The sequence below is a fragment of the Trachypithecus francoisi genome, unplaced genomic scaffold (assembly GCF_009764315.1).
Source record: "Trachypithecus francoisi isolate TF-2019V2 unplaced genomic scaffold, Tfra_2.0 Lachesis_group17, whole genome shotgun sequence".
In the NCBI taxonomy this organism is placed as follows: Eukaryota; Metazoa; Chordata; class Mammalia; order Primates; family Cercopithecidae; genus Trachypithecus; species Trachypithecus francoisi.
Genome location: NW_022681462.1, coordinates 47,481,250 through 47,504,294, shown reverse-complemented (window position 1 = coordinate 47,504,294; position 23,045 = coordinate 47,481,250). Strand labels below are relative to the sequence as shown.

Genomic DNA, 23,045 nt, shown 5'->3' with positions numbered 1-23,045 from the left:
TGTGCATATATTTTGAATTAAGTTTAAGAAATCAAGGCTGGGTGTGGTGGCTCACACCTGTAATCCAGCGCTTTGGGAGGCCAAGGCAGGAGGATACCTTGAGGCCAGACGCTTCAGACCAGCCTAGGCAACATAGATATTTTTTGTAGATAACCCCATATCTACAAAAAGTAAAAAAGTAGCAGGGCACGGTGGTACACACCTGTAGTCCCAGCTACTCAGGAGGCTGAGGCAGATGGATCGCTTGAGCCCAGGAGTTGGAGGCTACAGTGAGCTGCGATTGTGCCACTGCACTCCAGCCTGGGTGGCAGAGCGAGATGCCATCAGAAAGAAGGAAAGAAGGAGAGAGGGAAGACTCTGGTCTTCTCTGTGGTGGGATAAATTGGTTAGTCAGTGGAAAGGTGAATGAGGCAGGTGGATATTAACTTTGAATCATCAGTCTGCCTTCTCCTTCAGCTTCCCATTAAACCAGGTGGCTGAAGCCTCAACAGCCACTGCTAACACACAGTGGGGCCTCCTAGATAATAAGTACGTGACCAGGTCGTCTCTGGTGCTAAATGCTCTTCAGGAAGTCAGACAAGAGGGCTAGGACAGTGACATTTTGATGGGTATCTCTGAAGAGGTACTGCTTGTGCAAGGGCTTGAATCACAGGAGAGCAGACGCTGGGCCTGTCTTGCTCTGCAAGGAACCTTGGTACCTAGAAAACTCAGTAAATCCTAGTTAAATGAAGCAGAGATGGGTAGAACATGGCCCCACCTCACATGTTTGAAGTAAGTGTTCAGAGAGTATTCATTATGACTGTACTTGCCATTCTTAAGTCTCTCTTCATGCTGGCACATTGGGCCTCAGGGCTTGGTTTACAAGCTCCGCAGTGAAGTACTACCCCGGGCTACTGAAGAAGCAGCTGGGCTAAGGTGGTAGCAAGGCCCACACCTATATAATGCGAAACCTTGCCCTCTAAAGCACTTTGTACTCATGTTTCTCCTGAGCATCGGAAGGATCTTTTGAGGGAAGTGGTGGTGTCCCATTTTACAGAAAGACTGAAATCCAAGGGGAACATACAAATGGTTCAGCTAAACTTGAATCTCAGACCCTTACCTCCTTTCTTCTGTAATATTTGGTTCAGCTTGATCCACGTGACCTCTTTGGAACTATCTGTGACCATTTTTTAATGTTGTGGGGACACTGGCTACTATCAGTAGTGTGTAACCAAGCAAGATACAGTTAATAGGATTGTCTTTAGAAAGAAAATAGGGTCCTAGAGTAGGATTGCTCATATTTTAGGGGTTAGTGAAAACTGTTGAGCTGAGATAGTTTTCATGCCTAACCCTATTTGTTTTTAAATCCATTCCTACCTAAGACTTGAAAAAGCAGCTTAGCTCATGAGGTTCTGAGAGCTGTTTTTCCAGCATCACTTGGGGGTCTTGCTAAGCTGGGTTTTAGAGTGGTCACATGACATACAAGATGTGATCTGGCTATATAATATCAAATTTTTAGCCCTTCTCTCTTTGGGGTAGACCTGAGTAATAAACTTAACTAGCTGTAGTAATGAAGCCAAAAATTAGGTTTCCTTGAACGGCTAAGCTAGAGAGAAAAACATGCATTGTTCTTTGGATCAGACTTCTGTGATGGTCTTGCCTAGACTAAATCAGAATACCATCTCTGACTTAAAATTTCAGTAGTCAATTAGTTGGAATGCATTTTTTTTTTCAGACTTTCTTCTGTTGAGGCTTTTTCATATTGGAAATTTGTCAGTTTGTATGTCTAATTTTATTGTAGAATAATGGTTCATCTGCAGTCTCTTTCTGTTCGAATCCTTCCTGCACCATAGCAAATTACTTTTAACTGAAAATACCACATGGTCCTGTTGGGTTTTAAGAAACAGCGTCCAAGGGATGCACCTCAACTCTTGGCCAACAAGACCTTCTAGATGGGCTTCCAGCCAGCCTTTCCAACCCGTGTTGGCAAAGAGAGAAAAGACCGAAGGCTGTGAGGATGCAGGGTGATGGGGCACTCTTCCTTCCCACTTGTTTTGGGGTCTCTGAGGGCAGCAGCCCAGCCCGGCTATGTAAATGAGGGACCCATTGCTGTATCAGTGCATGGCCACAATTCAGCTTCAGAACAAGAAACTGAAGGGGTGCCTCCTTCATTGAGGAAACCGGGCTGCTAAGTCGGTACCGCTACAGAGCTGACCTATCTTTTTTTTTTCCTTTTTTTGAGACGGAGTCTCACTCTGTTGCCCAGGCTGGAGTGCAGTGGCGCGATCTCGGCTCACTGCAAGCTCCACCCCCCGGGTTCCAGTGATTCTCCTGCCTCAGCCTCCCGAGTAGCTGGGACTACAGGAGCATGCCACCACCCGCGGCTAATTTTTTTGTATTAGAGACGGGTTTCACCATGTTGGCCAGGATGGTCTCCATCTCCTGACCTCGTGATCCACCTACCTCGGGCTCCCAAAGTGCTGGGATTACAGGCGTAAGCCACCGCACCCGGCCGGAGCTGAGCTTTCTAAGGGTCTTGGGAAGTGTGGCTTCCCGTGCTCCTGGAGTTTCAGAAGCGGAAGTGTTCAGGGATTGGTTAACCTTTAGCTACTGAGTCGTGTTTACTCTAATGGGGCTGTCATTGATTGGCTGTGCCTCTGAAGGAGTCTCACTGCAGTGAGGCAGTTGTTGATTGGCTGGCCGTCTGGTGTGGCTTAGTTGATTGACAGATTTCACTGGCGTGAAGTGGTCGTTTATTGGCTGGCCCTCTGATATGAGGTGGTTGTTGATTGGTGAGCGTCAGTGCAGTAAGTGAGCCGGACGTTGATTGCCTGGTCTTCAGAAGCAAGTTCGGTTTTGTTTTGATTTGGTTTGGTTTTTTTTTAATTGATGGGGGTGGTTATTGACCCATTAAAATAGGGTTAAACCCATTGCCATGGCCAACCAATAGGCAGTCATTTCCTAGTTGTATGGGAACTTCTAATTTTCACGTGTCCTAGAATCTTAGAATTCTGAGTTGGAATAAGCCTATCAAAATGCAGCCCACGCATCGGACGGTTGGGCGGGTCGGGGAGGGGGCGGTCCACAGGCTTGGGCTCAAATCCTGACTGCCATTAAACTAGGCACTCAGTCTCTGTGACACAGTCTCCTGAAGGTTGACACCTCCCTGAAAGGTGGGTTTTCCCAAGATTAAACGCCTTGGCATGTGGCGGGTGCGTATCACTGCTCAACTTTTACTTCCTATTCCATTTCACAGAGCTCAGAGTTGCGGCCCAGGGGAAGCTCTGTGGGGCATTGTTTGTGGCTTGGTTCTCTCACTTGGTCTTTCCCATCTAAGGCTCAGAAGAATTACATGGCAAGATGTAAAACTCCTTCGATGCTCAGGCCTCTTTCATAAAGATACTGATATAATTGGCTTGCAGTAGGGCTCAGGCAGTGGAATTTTTAAAGCTTCTGTGTGATGTTCGGTGTGCATGAAAATAGACCCTGCCCAGCCAGCTCCTTACTTAACTGCCCTTCATGCAGCAGGAAATATTAATAAACAGCTTTGATTGGCGAGATCTTGACTGGTCTTAAGCGATGGGCTGCTCTTGTTAAAACCTTGTGGAAATTGTGTAATTTAGAAAGAAATGTGGGGCCTGGCGCGGTGGCTTACGCCTGTAATCCCAGCACTTTGGGAGGCCGAGATGGGCAGATAACGAGGTCAGGAGATCGAGACCATCCTGCCTAACACGGTGAAACCCCGTCTCTACTAAAAATACAAAAAATTAGCCGGGTGCGGTAGCGGGCGCCTGTAGTCCCAGCTACACGGGAGGCTGAGGCAGGAGAATGGCATGAACCCGGGAGGCGGAGCTTGCAGTGAGCCGAGATCGCACCGCTGCACTCCAGCCTGGGCAACAGAGCGAAACTCCATCTCAAAAAAAAAAAAAAAAGGAAGAAAGAAATGTGATATTCAGATGGAGTATTCTCAGAATATTCCATTCCTGTTACTGCTATTGCTCTTCTTGTTGTTACTTAGAAAATCTGCCTTTATGACTTTCAGAAGTCTAATCTGACTTAAAGCAGAGGTTAGTGAGTTCCACATGGTATGCACTTGAGATTTTCTGTAAGTGGATAACAAAATTGTCTCCAGTTCTGATAGGAGCTTTATGTAAACTTTATCCTCTTGAATATTGTATACATTATGCAGAGGCTTTCCTCCTTCCCAAAAGGTTTGTTATCTTTAAATTTGGAAGTTAATTTATGAAAGAAACATGTATTATTTATAAAACATTGTTAGCATCTAGTAGAAAACACTTATTTAAAAATGGTATTTATGCTTCCCTGGAGTCAATGTGCATAGGACCTCTGTAATCCTAAAGTCATCCCTATAAAATAATGAGAACTTCTATCAGGGAGGAAGGGGATTTTAGCCCAGAGTCTTTTCACCATTCATTTCTCTCTAATTTGGAGAAATGTCTAGTTAGTTTAAGGACTGAATATTGAATTTTTCTGCTTAAAGACTGCTGGTGCATCTTCTACCTAAGAAGTACAGAGTTGCTAAAATAGTTGATTGTTTTATTTATTCAACCATACACTTGCTATTTATTACTTACAAAATTGACTTCTCTAGATATATAATATACACATTTATTTATTGTTTTGATAAACTTTTCATATGTTATGTTCACCTTTGATGTTCCACATTTTATAGATTTTAACAAATGTATAATGACAGGTGTCTGCCATTATAGTATTGAACAGAGTAGTTTCACAGCCCTAAAAATCCTGTGCTTCACCCTTGCATCCCTCCCTTCCCTCTTGCCCCAGAGAAGCGCTCATTTTCTTACTCTCTCCATAGATTTGTCTTTTCCAGAATGTCATACCGTTTTAAAGAAAAAAATTATTCATGACATTTGTTGAGAACAGTAAGGCAGACTTTATTCAGAGGGACTACTACAGTAGGGTTTTATGTCAAGAAAGAGATTGGGTTTGACTCCTATTATTAATACAACAAGAAAGAGTGGGCATTTAATGGCAAGGAGCAAAATAAGGGAGTTGGTTGATGGAAAATTACTAAGAGGAAAACATCAGGGACAGAGGGTGGGGATTCTGGCTGAACTGACCGAACAGGATTCCTCTGAAGGCAGGACAGGGTGATCAGCTGTCACATGGGGGATGGTAGAGGATGAGGAACCTGATCAGATGTTGAGGGTGGAGGATTCCAGCTAGAGCAACATAGCAGGAGAGTCTTGCAAAAATTAGGCAATGCAAAGATGGACACGGAAGTACAAAAGTCAAGGCCTAATGGGAAGAAGATTCAAAGGAGTCTGGCTGAAGTTTGGTTAAGGATAAACTGTCAGGATCACACCGTGTGCAGCCTTTTCAGATTGGCTTCTTTCACCTAGCAATATGCCTTTAAGGTTCCTCCATGTCTTTTCATGGCTTGATAGCTCATTTCTTTTTGGTACCGAATAATATTTCATTGTCTGAATGTACCACAGTTTATCCAGTCACCTACTGAAGGACATTTTGCTTGCTTCCAAGTTTGAGCAATTATGAATAAAGCTGCTACAGACGTCCCTGTGCAGGTTTGTGTGTGAATGAAAGTTTTGGGGAAGAATTTTATATTTATAAAAAAGTTTCCAACATAGTACAGAACATTCCCATATACCCTTTGCCTGGTTTCTCATTGTGTTAACATCTTAGGTAAATACAGTAACATCTTACTGGTGTGTTGTCCAAACTAAGAGATTGACAATTGTTTATTATTATTATTATTAGACTTTATTTTTATTTCACTAGTATTTCCACTAATTTTCTTTTATGGTTTCGTGATCCAATCCAGGATACCACCTTGTATTAGTAAAATGTTCATTTTAATTTATAGGAGTAATTTGGTTATGTTGCATTTATTAAATATGTTTATAAGACACAGCATATCCTGAGAAAATGAGTGTAAACCTAACAGTTATCAGGAGGCAGTGTTACTGAATGAAATGGACTCATTTAATCATAATGTTATTTAGAATTTTTTTCAAGTTTGTTTTTGTTAGAGGATCAGATTTCCCCATGTGCAGCGAGCAGTGACATAGGATTTGTTTTATAAGGTTGCTGTTTCTAAACCAAATACTAAAGCTTGTTGAAAGAAGGTCATTTTAAAGTTGAGCATTTCAAGACCCAGGAGAAAATCGGTTGCAGAGTTGTAATAAAAGCTGTCAGTGCCTAATTTTTCAAGTTGGTGCAAAGGATGAAGTGTCCGGGTAGTTCTCTAATGAGCATCTCCAAATGTTTTGCTGGCAGAAGGACTCCATGAAAATGACAGAAGAAGTTATTGTGATAGCCAAGTGGGACTACACCGCCCAGCAGGACCAGGAACTGGACATCAAGAAGAACGAGCGGCTGTGGTTGCTGGACGACTCCAAGACGTGGTGGCGGGTGAGGAACGCGGCCAACAGGACGGGCTATGTGCCGTCCAACTACGTGGAGCGGAAGAACAGCCTGAAGAAGGGCTCCCTCGTGAAGAACCTGAAGGACACGCTAGGTGAGTGTTCCGCCCTTTGGAGAGAGGAGACCTTGTACGTTTCAAGGGACACCGTTCATCTTTCTAGTTAGTTTGCTTTTTCAAAAAAAAGAGTCTGTTTTAAATGTTAACATCCTTGTAGATGTCTTTTTTAAAAATCTGAGAATTAAGAGATGAAAATGGAGAAAGAGGATGTTTGTCATTTCCTGAAGATTCTGGAGTTTGGGGTCTTGTGTATGGAGACACTTCTGTGTGCTTGGGACCCCTGCACAGGTATCTCCTTGTATCAAAACTTTAGAGGACCCTGACTTGGAACTCTCACCTCTAAGTCTACCCAGATCTGCCAGTGTCGTGACATGAAGTTCTTTAAGAAAATCCTGTCCATTTGGCCTACATGCCTAGAACAGGGGACAGCCAAAGCACTTTTTCCCACTCTGAAATGGATGCTACATCACACCACAGTCCCAGGTGCTGTTAGCTAAGAGGCCAGCTGTGTGACATCAGAGGCCGCTCCAGGGTGGGGGCCCAGTTCAGCCATACTGTTGTCCCTTGTCCAGCTCTCTCCCCATGTGCCTCTTGTTTTCCCAGGTGTCAGGATATGGGCAGGGCCCTCCTGGAGTTACACAAAGTTAACAGTATCCAGTCTTGCCTTTGCATGTGCATGCACACGGGACTGACTTACAGTAGTTACTGCCTCAGATTACCTGAGAAAACAATTGCGAGGACTTTTTTGAAGAATGACTCATCTGAGCTGACATTTAAAACATTGTTGTTACCTTCTTATGAGTAGAATGTTTTCTGTATCCAGGACTGCAGGTTATCACTTAAGGGCTCGCTATTGAAATGAGTTAATATTATCACCTGTGTCACATTTACTTGGGGTTTTAAAAAATTTCCTAGCGAGGATTTGTTTTCTTTTGGGGAACGGAGAATGAGGAATACATGGGAAAACTGAAAGTAAAATTATACACCAAACGTGGTGGGTGTTGCAAAATGTTCATCTTTCCTTTTCTGCCATCTTGAAAGTCTAAACTCCCTCTGCAAAATCATTGAAAGCCTTCGTGTATTAGGTAGTATTTTTGTGTAGGGATTAGGTTATTACCATGATTTGGAGAGACAAGTGAGACACAGAACTTTGTACGAATCATACCAGCTCACCGGCAATCATAGATTCTCAGCCTGATGGAGAAATTTCATTTTTCATTAGTAATATGATCCTCCACTGAACTGCCTCCCTTTCATCTTTTTTCCCCCCACATAAGCATACCACTTGAAAGAAACACAATTTTATGCTTATAACTCTTAATTAACTGTGGTTACCAAAAAAAGAGGGTAGCATGAATAGAGAAAAACTTGAAGATTGCCCTGAGCTTTATTTTTCCAATATCTGCCTTTCACCAAAGTGCCTTCTTTTTAGTGATGCTAAACATTGTTACACTGTTGACTTGTCGTGTCTTCTGTGTGTGTGTGTGTGTGTGTGTGTGTGTGTGTGCGCGCGCGCACAAGATTCCAGTAAAGCATGAAATGCTCAGAGACTGGTAGGAAGTAGAACAAGGCCAGGCGAGTTCTCTGGGTGACCTGGAAATTCCCTTGAAAACCTTGTCATTTTTCTTCCTCAGTGTTTTAGAAGGAGAGAAGACAAAGCCACAGATTAAAACTATGAACCACATCTTCCATCCAGCATGCTTAGTTTTTTCGGGAGCTGATCGGTTCAGCCAATGCCTGTACTCCCAGGCTCTCAGACTGAGCCAGCCGCCCATCCTGGAGCCGGTGCTGGGCCCGCGCCCGTCCCCGACAGATGGCCATCCAGCCCTGCTGGAGCTCAGCGACGATGCTCAGCGACGGCTCGAGTAGGCCAATCCCATTTTTGGAGAAAACAGATTGTTAGAAAGCTCTTCCTTAAATAGAGTCAGAATTTTACATTTCTTTAACTTCCTTCCTTTGGCTCTCATTTTGCCCTCTAGGCCTGTGCTGAGTAGGTCAGATCCTGTTCTGTAGAGTGTCAGCTCTCTCATAGGCTTGGTCTCAGTTCAGGCAGGCAGTTCTTGGGAAACATTCCTGTTAAGCATTAGATATTGTAAAAATACAGATAAAATGATGTTCTGAGCTTGTGTATTGAGTATAGCAGTTGATCTTCATAGCCAAAAGGCCCTTGGGGATCCGTATCCCCATCATGAGGGAGAAATATCCCCATGGTTAGTATATGTTTTTTGTTTTGATCTCTTTATCATGCTCACCTAGAAGTTTTTGTTGGACAAAGGGATCTTGTTATATCAGCATGAGTTTTCCCTTGCCCTGTTGAGCTACATCCAATAGAAGAGGAGGCACCCCCTGACCAGGTCTCACCATCATGCAGTAACTTCTGTGCACTTCTGTGCAAAGCTTGTAGATGTGGCATTGCCAAGAAGGAAAGTGAGAATGCTTTCCTTAGCCCCTCCTGCCTCTCATTAGTTGTTTTTTGTTTGTGTGTGTTCTGTTTTTTGTTTTTTCCTAAAAAGATAGGAGCCAAAGTGTTCATGGCTTCCTATTATTGTTGGTGATGATAACTAAATAGGTATACCATCAGAATGACAGTATGACTTCAGGCCAGTGGTGCAGCCAGCAGAAATTATGTCTGCTGTGTATTAGGAGTGAACAAACAGCATCAAAAGCACACCACATGTATACTGACCATGGTTTGTTTTTGTTTTTATTTGTGTTTTTTGAGACAGGGCCTCACTCTGTTGCCTAGGCTGGAGTGCAGTGGCACAGTCCCTGCTTACTGCAGTATTGACCTCAGGTGATCCTCCCACCTTAGCCTCCCGAGTGTCTGGGACTATAGGCATGCACCACCACACCCAGCTATTTTGTATTTTTTGTAGAGACAGGATTTTGCCATGTTGCCCAGGCTGATGTTTAACTCCTGGGATCAATCTAGTAACTACTCATGGCACCACCCACATTTGCCATTTTTACTGCTTTGGGAGTCCACCTAATTCATAAATCCATGGTAAGATTCCTCCCTGCTTTGGAATAAAATGGCACCAGCCTCCCCAGCAAAGCCACAGTGTTGTGTGTTGCATCTCCAACTGTAGATTACCCTAACTCTGTGTACTTCTCTCCTGCTTTCTTGTACTCATTTGCTGTCCTGAAGTTGGTAATAAACCTAACTTTGTCACATACAGTACTTTGTAAGGGTAGCTTGAGGAAAGACATGAGTACTTTTGACCAAAAGCTCTCTCATGAAAGTATTTACCTTCTTTCTCTGCAATAATTTGAAATTGAATAAAGCAACCTGAGCTCTTACTTTCACATGGGCAAAACATTTGTGTACTGGATCTCCTCTCATCTTCAGCTTATGATCATGAATAGTCAGAACTTTGCCACAGATAACAGGGAACAATGATCAAGCACTGTTTCTGCTGGCAGAATCCAGTCGATGTTTTTGAAAGGCTCAGACTGTACAGCTCTGAGCTCAGCGGAGAGTGGTTCTGGGCTGAGGTCTGGCCTTGATATTGCAACTCCACTTAGGAAATCGTGCAGGCGAGGTGTTGTAAAAGCACTATGCTACATCTTTTGAGATGGGGAAGCTGCTCCCAGGGAGGTATTTTTCAAAGATTTTCCCTCAAGCTACTGAAGAGCAGTTTTTTGTTACTACTTTATGACACCAGCTGGAGCCCTGCAAGGCCCCAAAGGTTAATTCTCTTTTCAGTGGTTAACACAGGCTTAAGGGCTGACTCACATTACCCGTAAAGTTATGGTTCCATTTACAACCTGATCATATCCTCAGGAGGGTTTGTTCACAGGCCCACCTGCCCATGGCTCACCCTGCCACCCTACCTACCTGGGACTTCTGCACCCAGCGTGACCTGCTCCAGGGCTTACTCGTCAGCATTCCTGCCAGTGGGACCACACCTAGGCCTAGGGTGGTTAGAAACTTGCCATGATCAGCTCAGAACTCCTACCTCTGTGATCCAACCCAGAGCTGGGAGCACAGAGGCTACCGAGAGAGCTCCCTAATGCTAACTGTGAAATAGCCTTCGCACTGGTTTGAGCTGATGCTTTTGGATGGGGACAGGGTGGCTGGCACCCATGGGTGAAATACATAGGGTTCTAAGAGGCATATCCATGCTAGGATCAACTTTGGAATTGAACTGATCAAAGTCACAAAGGAGTACAGCTGTAGGATTGTTACATAAGATCCAAAAGCAGTGAAAAGCAACACTTGGTATTACAGTTAAGATTCCTGGAGGGAGGAAGGCAGAGCCTCAGTAAAGGTACAGGAGCTTCTGTCTTGGTGATCTTGTTTCCTGGGATCTGTGGGGCAGGCTTATGGGCATACCTGCCTTGTAGGAGTTTGCAAAGCTGACTGCTTATTTCTCTTGGTATTATACTTTCGTTTTTAAGAAATTTATTTTAGAAAAATGTCAGCTCAAAAACAACGATCAGGGCCGGGCATGATGGCTTATGCCTGTAATCCCAGTGCTTTGGGAGGCTGAGATAGAAGGATCAGTGGAGGCCAGGAATTCAAGACCAGCCTGGGGAACATAGCAAGACTTCATCTCTACAAAAAACTTTTTTAAAAAAATAGCAGAGCACAGTGGCACGTGCCTGTGGTCCCAGCTACTCAAGAGGCTGAGTTGGGAGGACTGCGTGAGTCCAGAAGTTGGAGGCCGCAGTGAGCAGTGATTGCAACACTGCACTCCAGCCTGGGCCATAGAGTGAGACCTGTCTCAAAAAATGAACCATAAAAAACCAAAAACAACCATCAGAACAAAATATCAGAACTTTTAGAGTTCCTGCATCCACAAGGGGACCCTACCCACCTCCATCCCAGAGGTCAGGATGGACAGAGCCATTGCTCCAGCAGAGTGTGTATGTTCCGCACAGGCTCAGGGACCCGCGAAGCTGTGAGCGTCTCAGAATGCAGAGGGGTGTCATATTGCTGGAGGATGAACGAGCATGTAGTCAGAACCACATGGGGAGGCCTCCCTGGGCTGTGCACAGGACTCAAGCGTCTCCACTGGGTGATCACAAACAGTTGAAGATTTGAGCAGGGGCATCCCATGTTCCTCCGCACAGCTGGGGAGGAATTGGGGATGAAGAAAGTGGAAAGCCCAGAGAGAAGCACCCACTGGTCCATAGAGAGCCGTGGAAGCCCGCGGCACTGTCATGGAGACGGAGAAGTGTAGATCCCTGCCCCGCCGGCCTGTGCATTTACCAGGATTGCCTCTCATGCCTGGATTAACCATTCCTTGACACTGCAACTTGTGGGGCACAGCAGATGGGGAATTCCGTCTCCACTTCTGCCAAGTTTCCGCTCAGTGAAGCCGTGGATGGAGCCCCAAGGGCACTATTGCTACACTGGAGGAACCCAAGGGTTGTGGATCCCAAAAGAAGGGACTTGGAGCAGGTGGCTTAGGAGAGTCAAGCCTGGTGTGGAAACCCTCCAGGCAGCAGTGAAGGTAACGATGTTTACGGAAAACTGTCAACCATTTTCTAAATTGTGTTCTTGTGAAAGTAAAGTATAGGTATGCCTTTGCTAGGGAGAAGAGAGCAATTTGAATTGCATTCTTCAGTTACTTTTTACACCTTTATGGAGTCTGATTTTAGATTTTAAGTGGACTAACAAATTGCTCATTATGTAAAAAATTAATACCTGCCTGGTTTTAACAATAGATGCCCTTACAACATTTTTAAAGCATTAAGATCATGCACGATCTTTAAACGCACTGTATTGAGACGTCACATATCTTGTGAAAGGAAGTCTGGCTTATGCACCAGGTTCTGATCACCTCTGTATGGGGAAGGATGCCCACATTAGGTGCTGTGTGCTGGATCCAGGAGTCAAGTCGCTTTCCTTCTGGTATAGCTACCTGCCGAAAGTGATAGTGGCTGTTGGTGCCATTGAGGTTTCTCTCTCTTTTTTTTCTGAGACGGAGTCATGCTCTGTCACCTAGGCTGGAGTGCAGTGGCACGATCTTGGCTCACTGCAGCCTCCACCTCCCAGGTTCAAGCAATTCTCCTGCTTCAGCCTCCCAAGTAGCTGGGACTACAGGTGTGTACCACCACACCCGGCTAATTTTTTGTATTTTTAGTAGAGATGGGGTTTTACCATGTTGGCCAGGCTGGTGTCGAACTCCTGACCTCAAATAATCCACCTACCTCCCTTGGCCTCCCAAAGTCCTGGGATTACAGGCATGAGCCACCGCACCCAGCCAGTTCCTCTCATTTTAAAGTACACCAAGGCTTACTACAAGAATCATGCTCAACAATTTATCTTAAGATCAGACTGGCCTGGAATTCTTTCCTCCCTCCTGCCCACTCCCCTCTTTACTTTCTTCCACCTGCATAATGGCTACAAGAAGTAGCAGGCGGGGATCAGGGTATCGGACTGTAAACTGGAACCAGAGAAGGCAGCTCTGCCCAGGGTAGCTAAAGGCCCTTTAGTTAGGGTTAGTCTGCATAAATACGTGTGATGAGAGCAGCAACAGCTTGCGATTTATACAGCACTTTGCAATTTACCAAGCGACTTACACTTACATGCATTTTTTTTTATATCAGTAGTAAAGACTCTAGCATTATGTGTAGGAAGAATTCGAGGGCTTCAGACTAGTGGGAAGGGGGTTGGTCTTGAGCCTGTGCTTCATGCTAAGCATGCTGATTTTAGTTAGATTAAAGACCCAGGTTAGCAGAGTAGTCAAGCAGGATGCTTTTAGTTACATGGTACATCCATTTATGAAAATGTCAGTTCCTATGAAACTATGTAATAGCACCCCAGGCCAGCCTCAGTAGTGTTACTAATCACAGATGAAAAAATTAAGCCTGAGAACACAGCAGTCATAGGTACGAGACCCAGAGGGGACTTCAGATCTAATCTGAATATTTTTCCTATACCAAATTGACTATCTGGATTTAGTGGTAGGCCGCTTTGTACATATGGGGGGACTCTGTCCCGGAGTCAGAATTATACCAACTTCTTTGATTTAGAAATGAGAAACCTCGGGACTAACTAACAAGCCTTGAAGGGGTTCAAGGGTTAGATGTTAATCATGTATTGATGATACAAATTAACTGATTTTGATGAATGCCCTTATTTGTGGAAATACACATAAAGTATTCGGGTCATGGAACGTCGTCTTGGCAGCTTAGTCTCAAATGGCTTGGGGAAAATCATGTTTTTTTGCGCCATTTTTGTAATTTCCCTGTGCTCTAAAACAAATAGACCTATCAGCAGTGGTTTAGAGACTACCCTAGGCCATAAAGCCAGCTGGTAGTCCGGAGACTTGGGCTCCCCTGCTGTGCCTGGGCAGTGCCCTAAGTTCAGCATAAGCCTTTAAGAGGCCAGAAAGTGTCATGGAGTATCTGCTACAGTTGGGCCTAGACCATGAGAATAACACCAGATGCCAGCGTGCCCAGCTGATGCTTCACAGAATGGTTCTAACAGTACCTGATTCCAAACTTTCTCTAATTATTCATCAAGCTTCTCTCCATATCCCTAGCATGCAAGTGAAAACCATCTCTGCCTCTTGCTGGGTCACCCCAGGCTGTATTGAGCTCCTAGGTTCACAGCCTCTGTGATTGCTGGGACATCTGAAATTCTCCTTTCGGCATTATAGGATTGTAGGGTCTGTCATCGTGATTATAAATCCTCTCACAGGTCTCAAGAAGGGCAGAGCTGTTCATCTCTGAAATGACATGTGGGTAACAAATGCAACAGCCTGGTTCTCATGGAAGCTGAGTCTAAGCTTCAGTTGTCCCTTTCTCTATCCCTTGGAAATCCCGTCTGAGCCACTGCATTCTCTGCTGTGAGTGACCTTTGAGAACAGTAACCAAAGCCTTTGAAATAGGGATGCAGGCACGATGCAGCGACTACCGCAGTATAATAGGGTATGTTCCGATCAGAAGGGAGAGCCTGGTCAGATGTTATTTCACATGGTTGGGATGTGAAGGAAGGATAAGGTTTAGTCCCTGACTTTCTGAAGCTTGTATTTGTAATCTAATTGGGAAAATAATACTGGCACAAGATGGACAGTCCTCATTCAAACAATAGCACTGTCCCTTCCTGTCTCATGGGAAACTAGGGCTGAGTTGTGCAGCTCGGGCACCTGTGCTTTCAGAGAGCACGTAGCATCGCGGGCAGGAGGAAGGACTCTGGAGTCTTCCATCACCTGCATTCAAATCCAGGCTTCACCACCTGCTACTGTTAATCATTGAGTGACTTTGAACAAGCCGTTGAATCTTCTGAGCCTCAGTTGCGCCATCTGTATAACAGGATATGTGACTGCTTATCTCATAAAGTTTTGAGAACTGAAGGAAGTCATTCATGTGAAGGATACTCTGAGCAGGGTTGAGACTTGGCAAGGGGATGTGGGGTCTCATTTGAGGGGATGGAGAGTGGACGTGAGGATGGGTCGACGGAAACCCACAGGTGTGGGAAGGCCTCAGCGAGCCAGCCAGACTGGGGTGAGCAAGAGGGCTGGGGCAGCCTCGGGGGTGGGGCATGCCACACCGGAAAGGCCCTGGGTGTGAAAAAGGAACCCTCGGAGGTTTCCACAGGGCTTAAGGGGGAGATGAGTGCTGGGGTGTCCGGCAGAGGTCCCGATCCTTGTCTTCAGGACATGACTGGAAGGGCCCGAGCCTGGCAGTGGGAGGTGGGGGACAAGGCCCGAGAGTGACCCAGGGTGACATCCCAAGCCCTGACTCAGCTGTGGGGATGGAGGAGAAAAGAGAAGAGGGAGATTTGGAAGGAAAACCCCTAGGACTCTGTTGACTGGATGGGGAACACCTCCCTCGGGGAAGTGTTAGAATGACTCAAGGGTTTCCAGCCTAAAGGGTCGACAGAGTGGCTCAGAGAGTAGAGGAAGCAAGAGGAGACTGAGTGCAGTCTGAGGTTAGGGTGCGTCAGTAAGATGCAGAGAAGGCTGCAGGTGTGAATCTCAGGCTTGGGAGACACACAGTGATCCTTAGGACATACTTCCTTCATGTCCGTGAATGTTCGTTTTCAAATGTGTAAAGATAATGTAATCCAGGGCCTACCTCGGAAAGCCAGCACTTCAGCCGGGCATTCAGTCTCTTTCATGTTAAGCACTGGCCCCGGCCTCCTCTCCTCTTTCGAATTCTTCCTTGTCCCTTTCAGGCACGAGTTTGGCCCTCCAAACCCATGGGAAAGATCTGTAACCTCTAGCTCACGTGTGCACACACACACACACACACACACACACACACACGGTTCCCTGCAAATGGATGACTTTAGATGCAGCTAACACCATCCAAATAATACTGGAAAGAATAACACTGGAATAACACCGTCCAAATAACACGAGTACCTTCACACTAAAAAGCAGTGAAACGCGGTCACCAGAGCCCTCCCCAGCAGGAGGCCTCGTGGTAGCTGGTGTCAGGGCCTCAGGCTCCCCCAGCCAGCATGAGTGCTCCCTGCCCTCCTTGCTGAGGAGTATGTGACTTCAAACAGAAAGCTCATGCAGCAGAAAAGCCTATAAACCAAGTCCCCCAAACCAGTGTCTCACACGCATTTTCCCAGCGAATGGGCCATGATAATGATTTCTCTTCGAGTGCCTCAAGTGTGCTCGGGTACCGTGACAGGTGCCCAAATATGTTTTTGTTTCATCTTCACAGTGAGCCTACTCAGGAAATCATAATAGCCGCATTTTGCGTGTGAAAAAACTGAGACTCAGAAGTTAAGTGAGGCGCCCAAGAACACACAGTACTCACAGTACTGCTGGGGCTGACGCTTGAGCCCAGTGTGGCCTGACTCCACCTCTTCTGATTACTCTTCAGTCTCAGGCATTGGGGGTGCTGGCTGTTCAGTCTCAGGAATTGGGGGTGCTGATTGTGGTGGGAGGGAGATGCATTTCGTGCTAGGCGTCAATGCTGGCGACTCCCACCCACAGACTGTTGAGGTTATTTGCTGCCCCTGCACTAGCCGCCAAAATGCTAAGGGAACAGCTCCCCAGTTCTCCCTGGCCCCTAGGGATTCATGTCTTTGTAACTTTTCCTGGTTCCTTAATGTTGAGGTGAGCAAGAGCCATGAATCAAAAGAACTGAGAAGCTGAGTGTCATACGAGTGTACTCCTTTTTCGTAATTGTGTTGAATTTGGGAGCAGTTTTGTCAGCACACCTGTGCCCCTGCCACAGGAGTCATCTTCAGCCATCTTTGTCATCAGTTTCTTTGTATGGCAGTTTTCTGCAAACAGATATTCCTCAGAATCGTAATCTCTGAAATGCCTGAGTGTTATAAAACTATTAATCAGTTGTCTTCACTCTTAAAGACAGGGATATTATTATTATTATTATTATTGTTTTATTATTACTATTATTATTATTATTTTGAGACAGAGTTTCATTCTTGTTGCCCAGGCTGGAGTGCAATGGCACAATCTCGGCTCACCGCATCCTCCGCCTATGGGGTTCAAGCAGTTCTTGCCTCAGCTTCCTGAGTAGCTGGGATTATAGGCATGCGCCGCCAGCGCCTGGCTGATTTTGTATTTTTAGTAGAGACGGCGTTTCTCCATGTTGTACAGGCTGGTCTCAAACTCCTGACCTCAGGTGATCCGCCTACCTCGGCCTCCCAAAGTGCTGGGATTACAGGCGTGAGCTGCCACGCCCAGCCGGGATATTATTTTTAAATTTTGGAAACTATAGAAAAGCATAAAGGAGAAAAGCAAATGCCCTGTGATCTTATCACTCAGAAGTAATCACAGTCAACATTGTGTGTCTTTTCCCAGTGTTAATATGTATATAATCAAGATCCTATTACACAGTCGACTTCTTGCTGTTATCAGTACTAGCTGTCACAGTGCAGTTCGTCTATAGCGGCAGTTCCCAACCTTTATGGCACCAGGAACTGGTTTCGTGGAAGACAGTTTTTCCACGGATCGTGGCAGGAGGCCGGGGGATGGTTTCGGGATGAAGCTGTTCCACCTCAGATCGTCAGCATTAGATGCTCAAAAGGAGTGCCCAACTAGATCCCTCATATGCGCAGTTCACAATAGGGTTTGCGCTCCTATCATAGTCTAATGCTGCACCGCCTGACAGGAGGCAGAGCTCAGGTGGTCATGCTTACCAGCCCCCTACTCACCTCCTGCTGTACAGCCCATTCCTGCTGTACAGCCCATTCCTAACAGGCCACAGAGGTACTGGTCTGCGGCCCGGGGGGTTGGGGACCCCTGGTCTAGAGAACATCAGGCTTTTCCCCCAGGTTACTTGGTCCTGACACAGGCTGGAAATGAGATGTACCCAGTAATTTTTTTTGGTATATACACTTCCTGGGTGTTGAGTGGTTGTGATGCTCATTATGGCTTTTATATCCTGTGAGTCATGTAAAAGGAGAAGCTGATTCTTTATGGTGCATTTGTCTTAGAAGTAGTTTGTTTTTCTGAGTTGAATGTTCTTCAGGAATGAGAAAATTCCTGTTAATCATCCTACATACCATTCAGACGTGCTTTCTAAACTAAGCCACTCTCCAATAAACCACTTTTTCCTTTCAGATCAGTACAAAGCCAAACTGTTGCCCTCAAAATGTTTGTTTATAACATAAGGGGGAAAAAATTAAGCTATCTTAATTCTATTTTAAATGTTCCGCTTCTCCGACAAATTGTTTATCGTCTCTTTATCACGCAAAGACAGGGACTCTGTGGGTTCTCAGAGATGCATTTAACACTTCACGTTTACTTTTCATGTCTCTGTTGTACACTTTACCATTGTGTGAACATGAATTAAATATAATGTATCAGAATTTAGAATTCATTAAAATTCTGTCTTGCGAGATTGTTCATAATAGGAAGGGCCCACATAATGTGGGATCTTCGGCAGTAGTTGTGGTGCCAGACACCCCAAAATAAATGTGGGTTTGTTTCTGTGTATCATTGGCTTCCAAATATTTAGAACCAAAAATGTGAAACAAATCACAACAGATTAGCGGGAGGATATTTCGAGAGAAAATAGACACGGATTGTCTAAAAAGATTTCTAATGGAGGACAAGGCAGGAGAGACCCTGGGAAGTGAGGGTGGGGCATCAGGCAGAGCATTTCCCAGAAACTGGCATCTTGGTTGCGTCTTGTTAAGATGATCTCACCCTGCTTCAGCTTCCTAAAGATCACCCCTTCCTAACTGATTACCTTGAGTTACTCAGGCGGGAGTCTTGAAGTTTACGAATAAAGAAATGTGAACCAAATATGCCAGGGAATTAGAGAACGATCTTCCTAGCCTGTTCCTGTCTGCATTTACCCATATGGTGTGCTCTCTTTTTTAGGTGCTATCCATATGTCCAAAATGTTCCTTTGCTGTATTCCATTTTAGTGGCTGTTTCCTGGAAGCAGGTGTGAGGCTATGGAGAGAGCGCTCGTTTACTGGCTTGATGTGTGAAGCTGCCTGCCTGCAAGCAGGTGGGCATCTGTAGGGCTCCTGCATGGCCCACGTGCTGCCTTGGTGTCACTGATGGACCTTGGCAAGTAAGGGTGGAGTTGGGTGTCTGTCTACACTTCAGCCTGCATTGACTCATGTCGTTTTTGCCCAGAAATCTGTCCCTGTGATCAGCTCCTCCTCCAGGCTGGTGTGGGTTTTGCTTTATAACTTCCCCTTCCGTTTGGGAATTCACAGAATTTGTGCACACACTCAGGTTGTCCTCAGTGACCCCCACAGCTGTGAGAGCCACCCAGAGGGCAACTGTTCGTAAGTTAAAGGCTGGGGTGGCCTGTGTTTCTTCCTGGAGGCAGGCCATGCTGAGGCAGCTGTTTATGGGGAATCTTGCTTGGTTTTGTGTTTTTGTTTTTTTTAAGGAACATAGTTGTTGATTGTCTGATTTGTGAAATTTACAAGTGGGTGTTTGTAAAGTAGAGATGAATTAGCGGTAAACATGCAGTTTGTTCTAATGCCGCTAATTGAAGTTGACTAAATCTATAATGTTTAACCGGGTGTGCTAAGAAACTTCATTCAGCAGTGACAAAAGTTGGCTGTGTGGCGTCCAAAAGGACCACTTGATCCCCTTGTGGTTCTTCTGTGAGTTTTCTTTTTTCTTCTTCAAAGCCTACACTACACGGTTATGTTTAAAAAGTGAAGTTAATCGATAGTTTGCACTATCTGTAGAATTGTGGAAAGGCGATAGCCTGACCCAGCGCTTTTCTATGAAAATGAAGCAGTTGAGTCCCAGGCCAGCCAAGCAACTTGGCCAGGGCTGTGGATCTGCCTCACAGCAAGGCCAGGAGTGGGCTCCTCACAGCCCAGGTTTGGAGGCTGGAACCCAGTTCCATCAAGGCCCTTCTCCAAAACACAGAACAGGTGGACTGCACCCAGGCACTCCAGAGCACTTATGTCTCAGTAACCCTTGTTCATCCAAAGCAGCATAGGATCCAGCGCCGCTGCCCACCCTTACCTGAGAAACGGGACTCCTCTCTTACCCCCTCATGAGTCCACAGTGCTTCCCCTAGCCTGTTCATAGGTGCCCTCACATCTGAGCTGCTCCTGACCCTCAGAGCAGAAGTGAGCTGAGGCTCACCCCCCAGGAGCTTTTTAGAGAGGATAGAGGTGTGTGCACACCTTGTTGAGAAAGTGCCACACCGGATCCTGCCTGTGTCCCCAGCCATAACAGTGAACTGGTATGAGGATGACAACACACAACGGCAGCCATCACCTGAGCTCCTGCTGCATGTCAGACACCCCGCTAAGTGCCGTCCTCCGTTATGGGGCCCTCACGACAGCCCCACGAGTACCAGCGGTGTCCTTGTGTTACAGATGAAGCCATGTAGATGCAGAGAGATGTTACAGAAAGTGCCAAAGCAAGCACGAGGAGGTGGAGAGGCTGGGCTCCAGAGTGTTCTCAGAAGCTGGCGCAAGGACGGTTCGGCTGTGTCTTTGCCAACCACGTGCCACCTGCGTAGTCCCCAGTGAATGTGCTGTCTCTTTTTGTGTGTTCGTCGCGTTTCATTTTCCTGAGCAGGTGTGGTCCTGGAGAACGGCAGGCGTACTGAGCTTTTGCCAGTGGATTGACAGTTTAAGCAGTGCTCCAGAATGCCGTGTCGCATCCTTGCCGCGTCTTGTACACTCTTTTGCATATTCAAAAACGCTTGGGCTCATGGATCCAGTATATGTGTTGAGAGGTACTAAATATGTATTTTTAATTAAAAATTATAATGAAAAAAATTTTTTAATTCTCTTCATTGGCATCTGTGTTCCCATTTGACTTTCACATTTGTGAGAAAATTCTATACTTTTAGACCATTTCTTTTTTCAGGTTTAAATATTCCATCATTTTGTTTGCCTGCCTGCTCACAAAGGAATGGGCTTTCTTATGACTGGAGTGGAAAGTCAGGTTCAGAGCCCTGGACACAAGGACCCGTGTGGTGGTCGGGAGGGTGGGCCCTTTGTCCCAACACCTCCCTTTCGGAGCTGGCTCCTGGTGTGCCCACCCACTGGCAGAGGGACTGCCTGCACATAGAGATGGGGGAAGACACTCAGCCCCACCTGTACGGGCTGAAGTCCATCAGTGAGATCGCAGTGCCACGGGGCCAAGCAGGGGCCCTACATGTGCTCCCCCTGCCCTCCCATTCAGAGAGCAGCCAGCTGGAGGCTGAGGAGGCAGGGGCGCCAGCAGCCCTAACCCCCACCCAGCAGGGTGGCTGCGTGGGGTTTCCCTCAGGGATGGCAACTCCCTTCTGTCGCATGAGGCTCCTTCCTCCCTGCCATCCTGTGGCAGTCCCTTCCTGAACTTGGGGATTTTGAATGGCAGACAGTAGAGTGTTTCATTATAGGGTATGCATGCCTAGAAATAATAAAAGTCAGGCCAGGCACAGTGGCTCACACCTGTAATCCCAGCACTGTGGGAGGCTGAGGTGGGCAGATCAGTTGAGGTCAGGAGTTCAAGACCAACCTGGCCAACATGGTGAAACCTCATCTCCACTAAAAATATAAAAATTAGCCAGGGTGGTACACACCTGTAATCCCAGCTGTTTGGGAGGCTGAGGCACAAGAATCACTTGAACCTGGGAGGCGGAGGTTGCATCCAAGATCGCGCCACCTCACTCCAGCCTGGGTGACACAGAAAGACCCTGTCTGAAAGAAAGAAAGAGAAAGAGAGAAAAAGAGAAAGAGAAAAAGAGAGAGAGAGGGAGGGAGGAAGGAGAGAGTGGGAGGGAGAGAGAGAGAGAGAGAGAGAAAGGAGGAAAGAAGGAAGGAAGGAAAGGGAGGGGAACGGAAGGAAGGAAAGAAGGAAGGAAGGAAAGGGAGGGGAACGGAAGGAAGGAAAGGAAAGAAAGAAAAAAAGTAAATATCCTAGGTTATTCCAGTCTGGGGAAATTTGGGGTGGATCAGGAAATAGTATACCACGGAGCCATCAGACACAGCCCAGCGACAGCAGTGCTTTCCATCCTAGGAGCGGCATCACTGTTGAACGGGTGCGTGAGTGCCCAGCACAAAGTAGGGTCTTTGTGGAAGGAAGGAGGAAGGAATAGCTGCAGAGAAGGGTCAGCGTAGTGTGTGCTTGGGAGGTCTGCTCATCGTGATCCTGGCCTGCTACTTTCACTCACACCCCTGGCAGTGTAGGTGCCTGTTGCTGCAGACACAGGCCTGGAGGGGCTGATGAGTGCATGTGACATTGCGGTGATGAGACAGTGAGTGGGGTTTATTAATTAGCAGATGTGTATTGAATGCCTGCTCCATGCCCGGATCTGAGGCCACGATGGTGACTTTGTTTGTCCTTCCCAGGGAGATAAATACAGAGAGATGAGGAGGATGGTGAGACGAGCACCAGTGAGCGCTCCCACGGCCTGCGGGAGACAGGCCTTTAGACAGGCAAGGCGCTCTCAGGCGCTTCACCAAGTTATTGTAGTGCCGGTTACCAATCAAGGTGCTCCGCGAGCTTTGGGATCAACCCTCATTTTACTGTGGAGGGAAGGCCAGTGCTGTTTCCCCATGGACCATGTTGCCTGCGGTCTCCTCAGGGAGATGGGGATTTGCTAAGCTTTTGAAAAAGAGAATGGTTTTTGTCTCCCTCCCTCCCTCCCTCCCTTCCTTCCTTCCTTCCCTTTTTTTTTTTTGACAGAGTCTCACTCTGTCGCCCAGGCTGGAGTGCAATGGCACGATCTCAGCTCACTGCAACCTCCACCACCCAGGTTCAAGCGATTCTCCTGCCTCAGCCTGCCCAGTGGCTGGAATCGTAGGCACGTGCCACCACACCCAGCTAATATTTTGTATTTTTAGTAGAGACAGGGTTTCAGCCTTTTGACCAGGCTGGTCTTGAACTCCTGACCTCAAGTGATCTGCCTGCCTCGGCCTCCCAAAGTGCTGGGATTACAGGCATCAGCCACCATCCCGGCCTGGCTTTTGTTTGATAAAGCTACATTTAAACTACTAGAGGTAAAAAGTTTCCTGGGTCAACTTGATAAGGTTGATTAGGACCTTAGAGAGCAGGGAGGAAACTACGTGACACCTGACAACAACAGGAACCGGAAGGGACAATTTTGGAGATGGGCTGAGATTTCATGCAAGGGAAGTTGGTGCCCAAAAGGGACATGGAAGACTGGGGAAGCTGTCAAGAGTACATTTACTGCTTTTTCTCCATGGTGGTCA

The 23,045-nt window shown here is 46.3% G+C and overlaps 1 protein-coding gene across 5 annotated transcripts in view; it reads left to right on the top strand.

Moving 5' to 3' along the window:
- Nucleotides 1-23,045, top strand: part of NCK2 (NCK adaptor protein 2) — a 151,703-nt gene that overhangs the window by 104,512 nt on the left and 24,146 nt on the right. For 3 of the 5 annotated variants that reach the window (XM_033175567.1, XM_033175562.1, XM_033175560.1), the window contains exon 3: nt 6,262-6,502. In XM_033175567.1, coding sequence (XP_033031458.1) covers nt 6,271-6,502 — 232 coding nt within the window. In that variant the 5' untranslated portion in view covers nt 6,262-6,270. Of the gene's footprint in view, nt 1-6,261; nt 6,503-14,798; nt 14,927-23,045 lie in introns of those variants that run through there. The other 2 variants (XM_033175561.1, XM_033175564.1) reach the window with 2 other exon arrangements.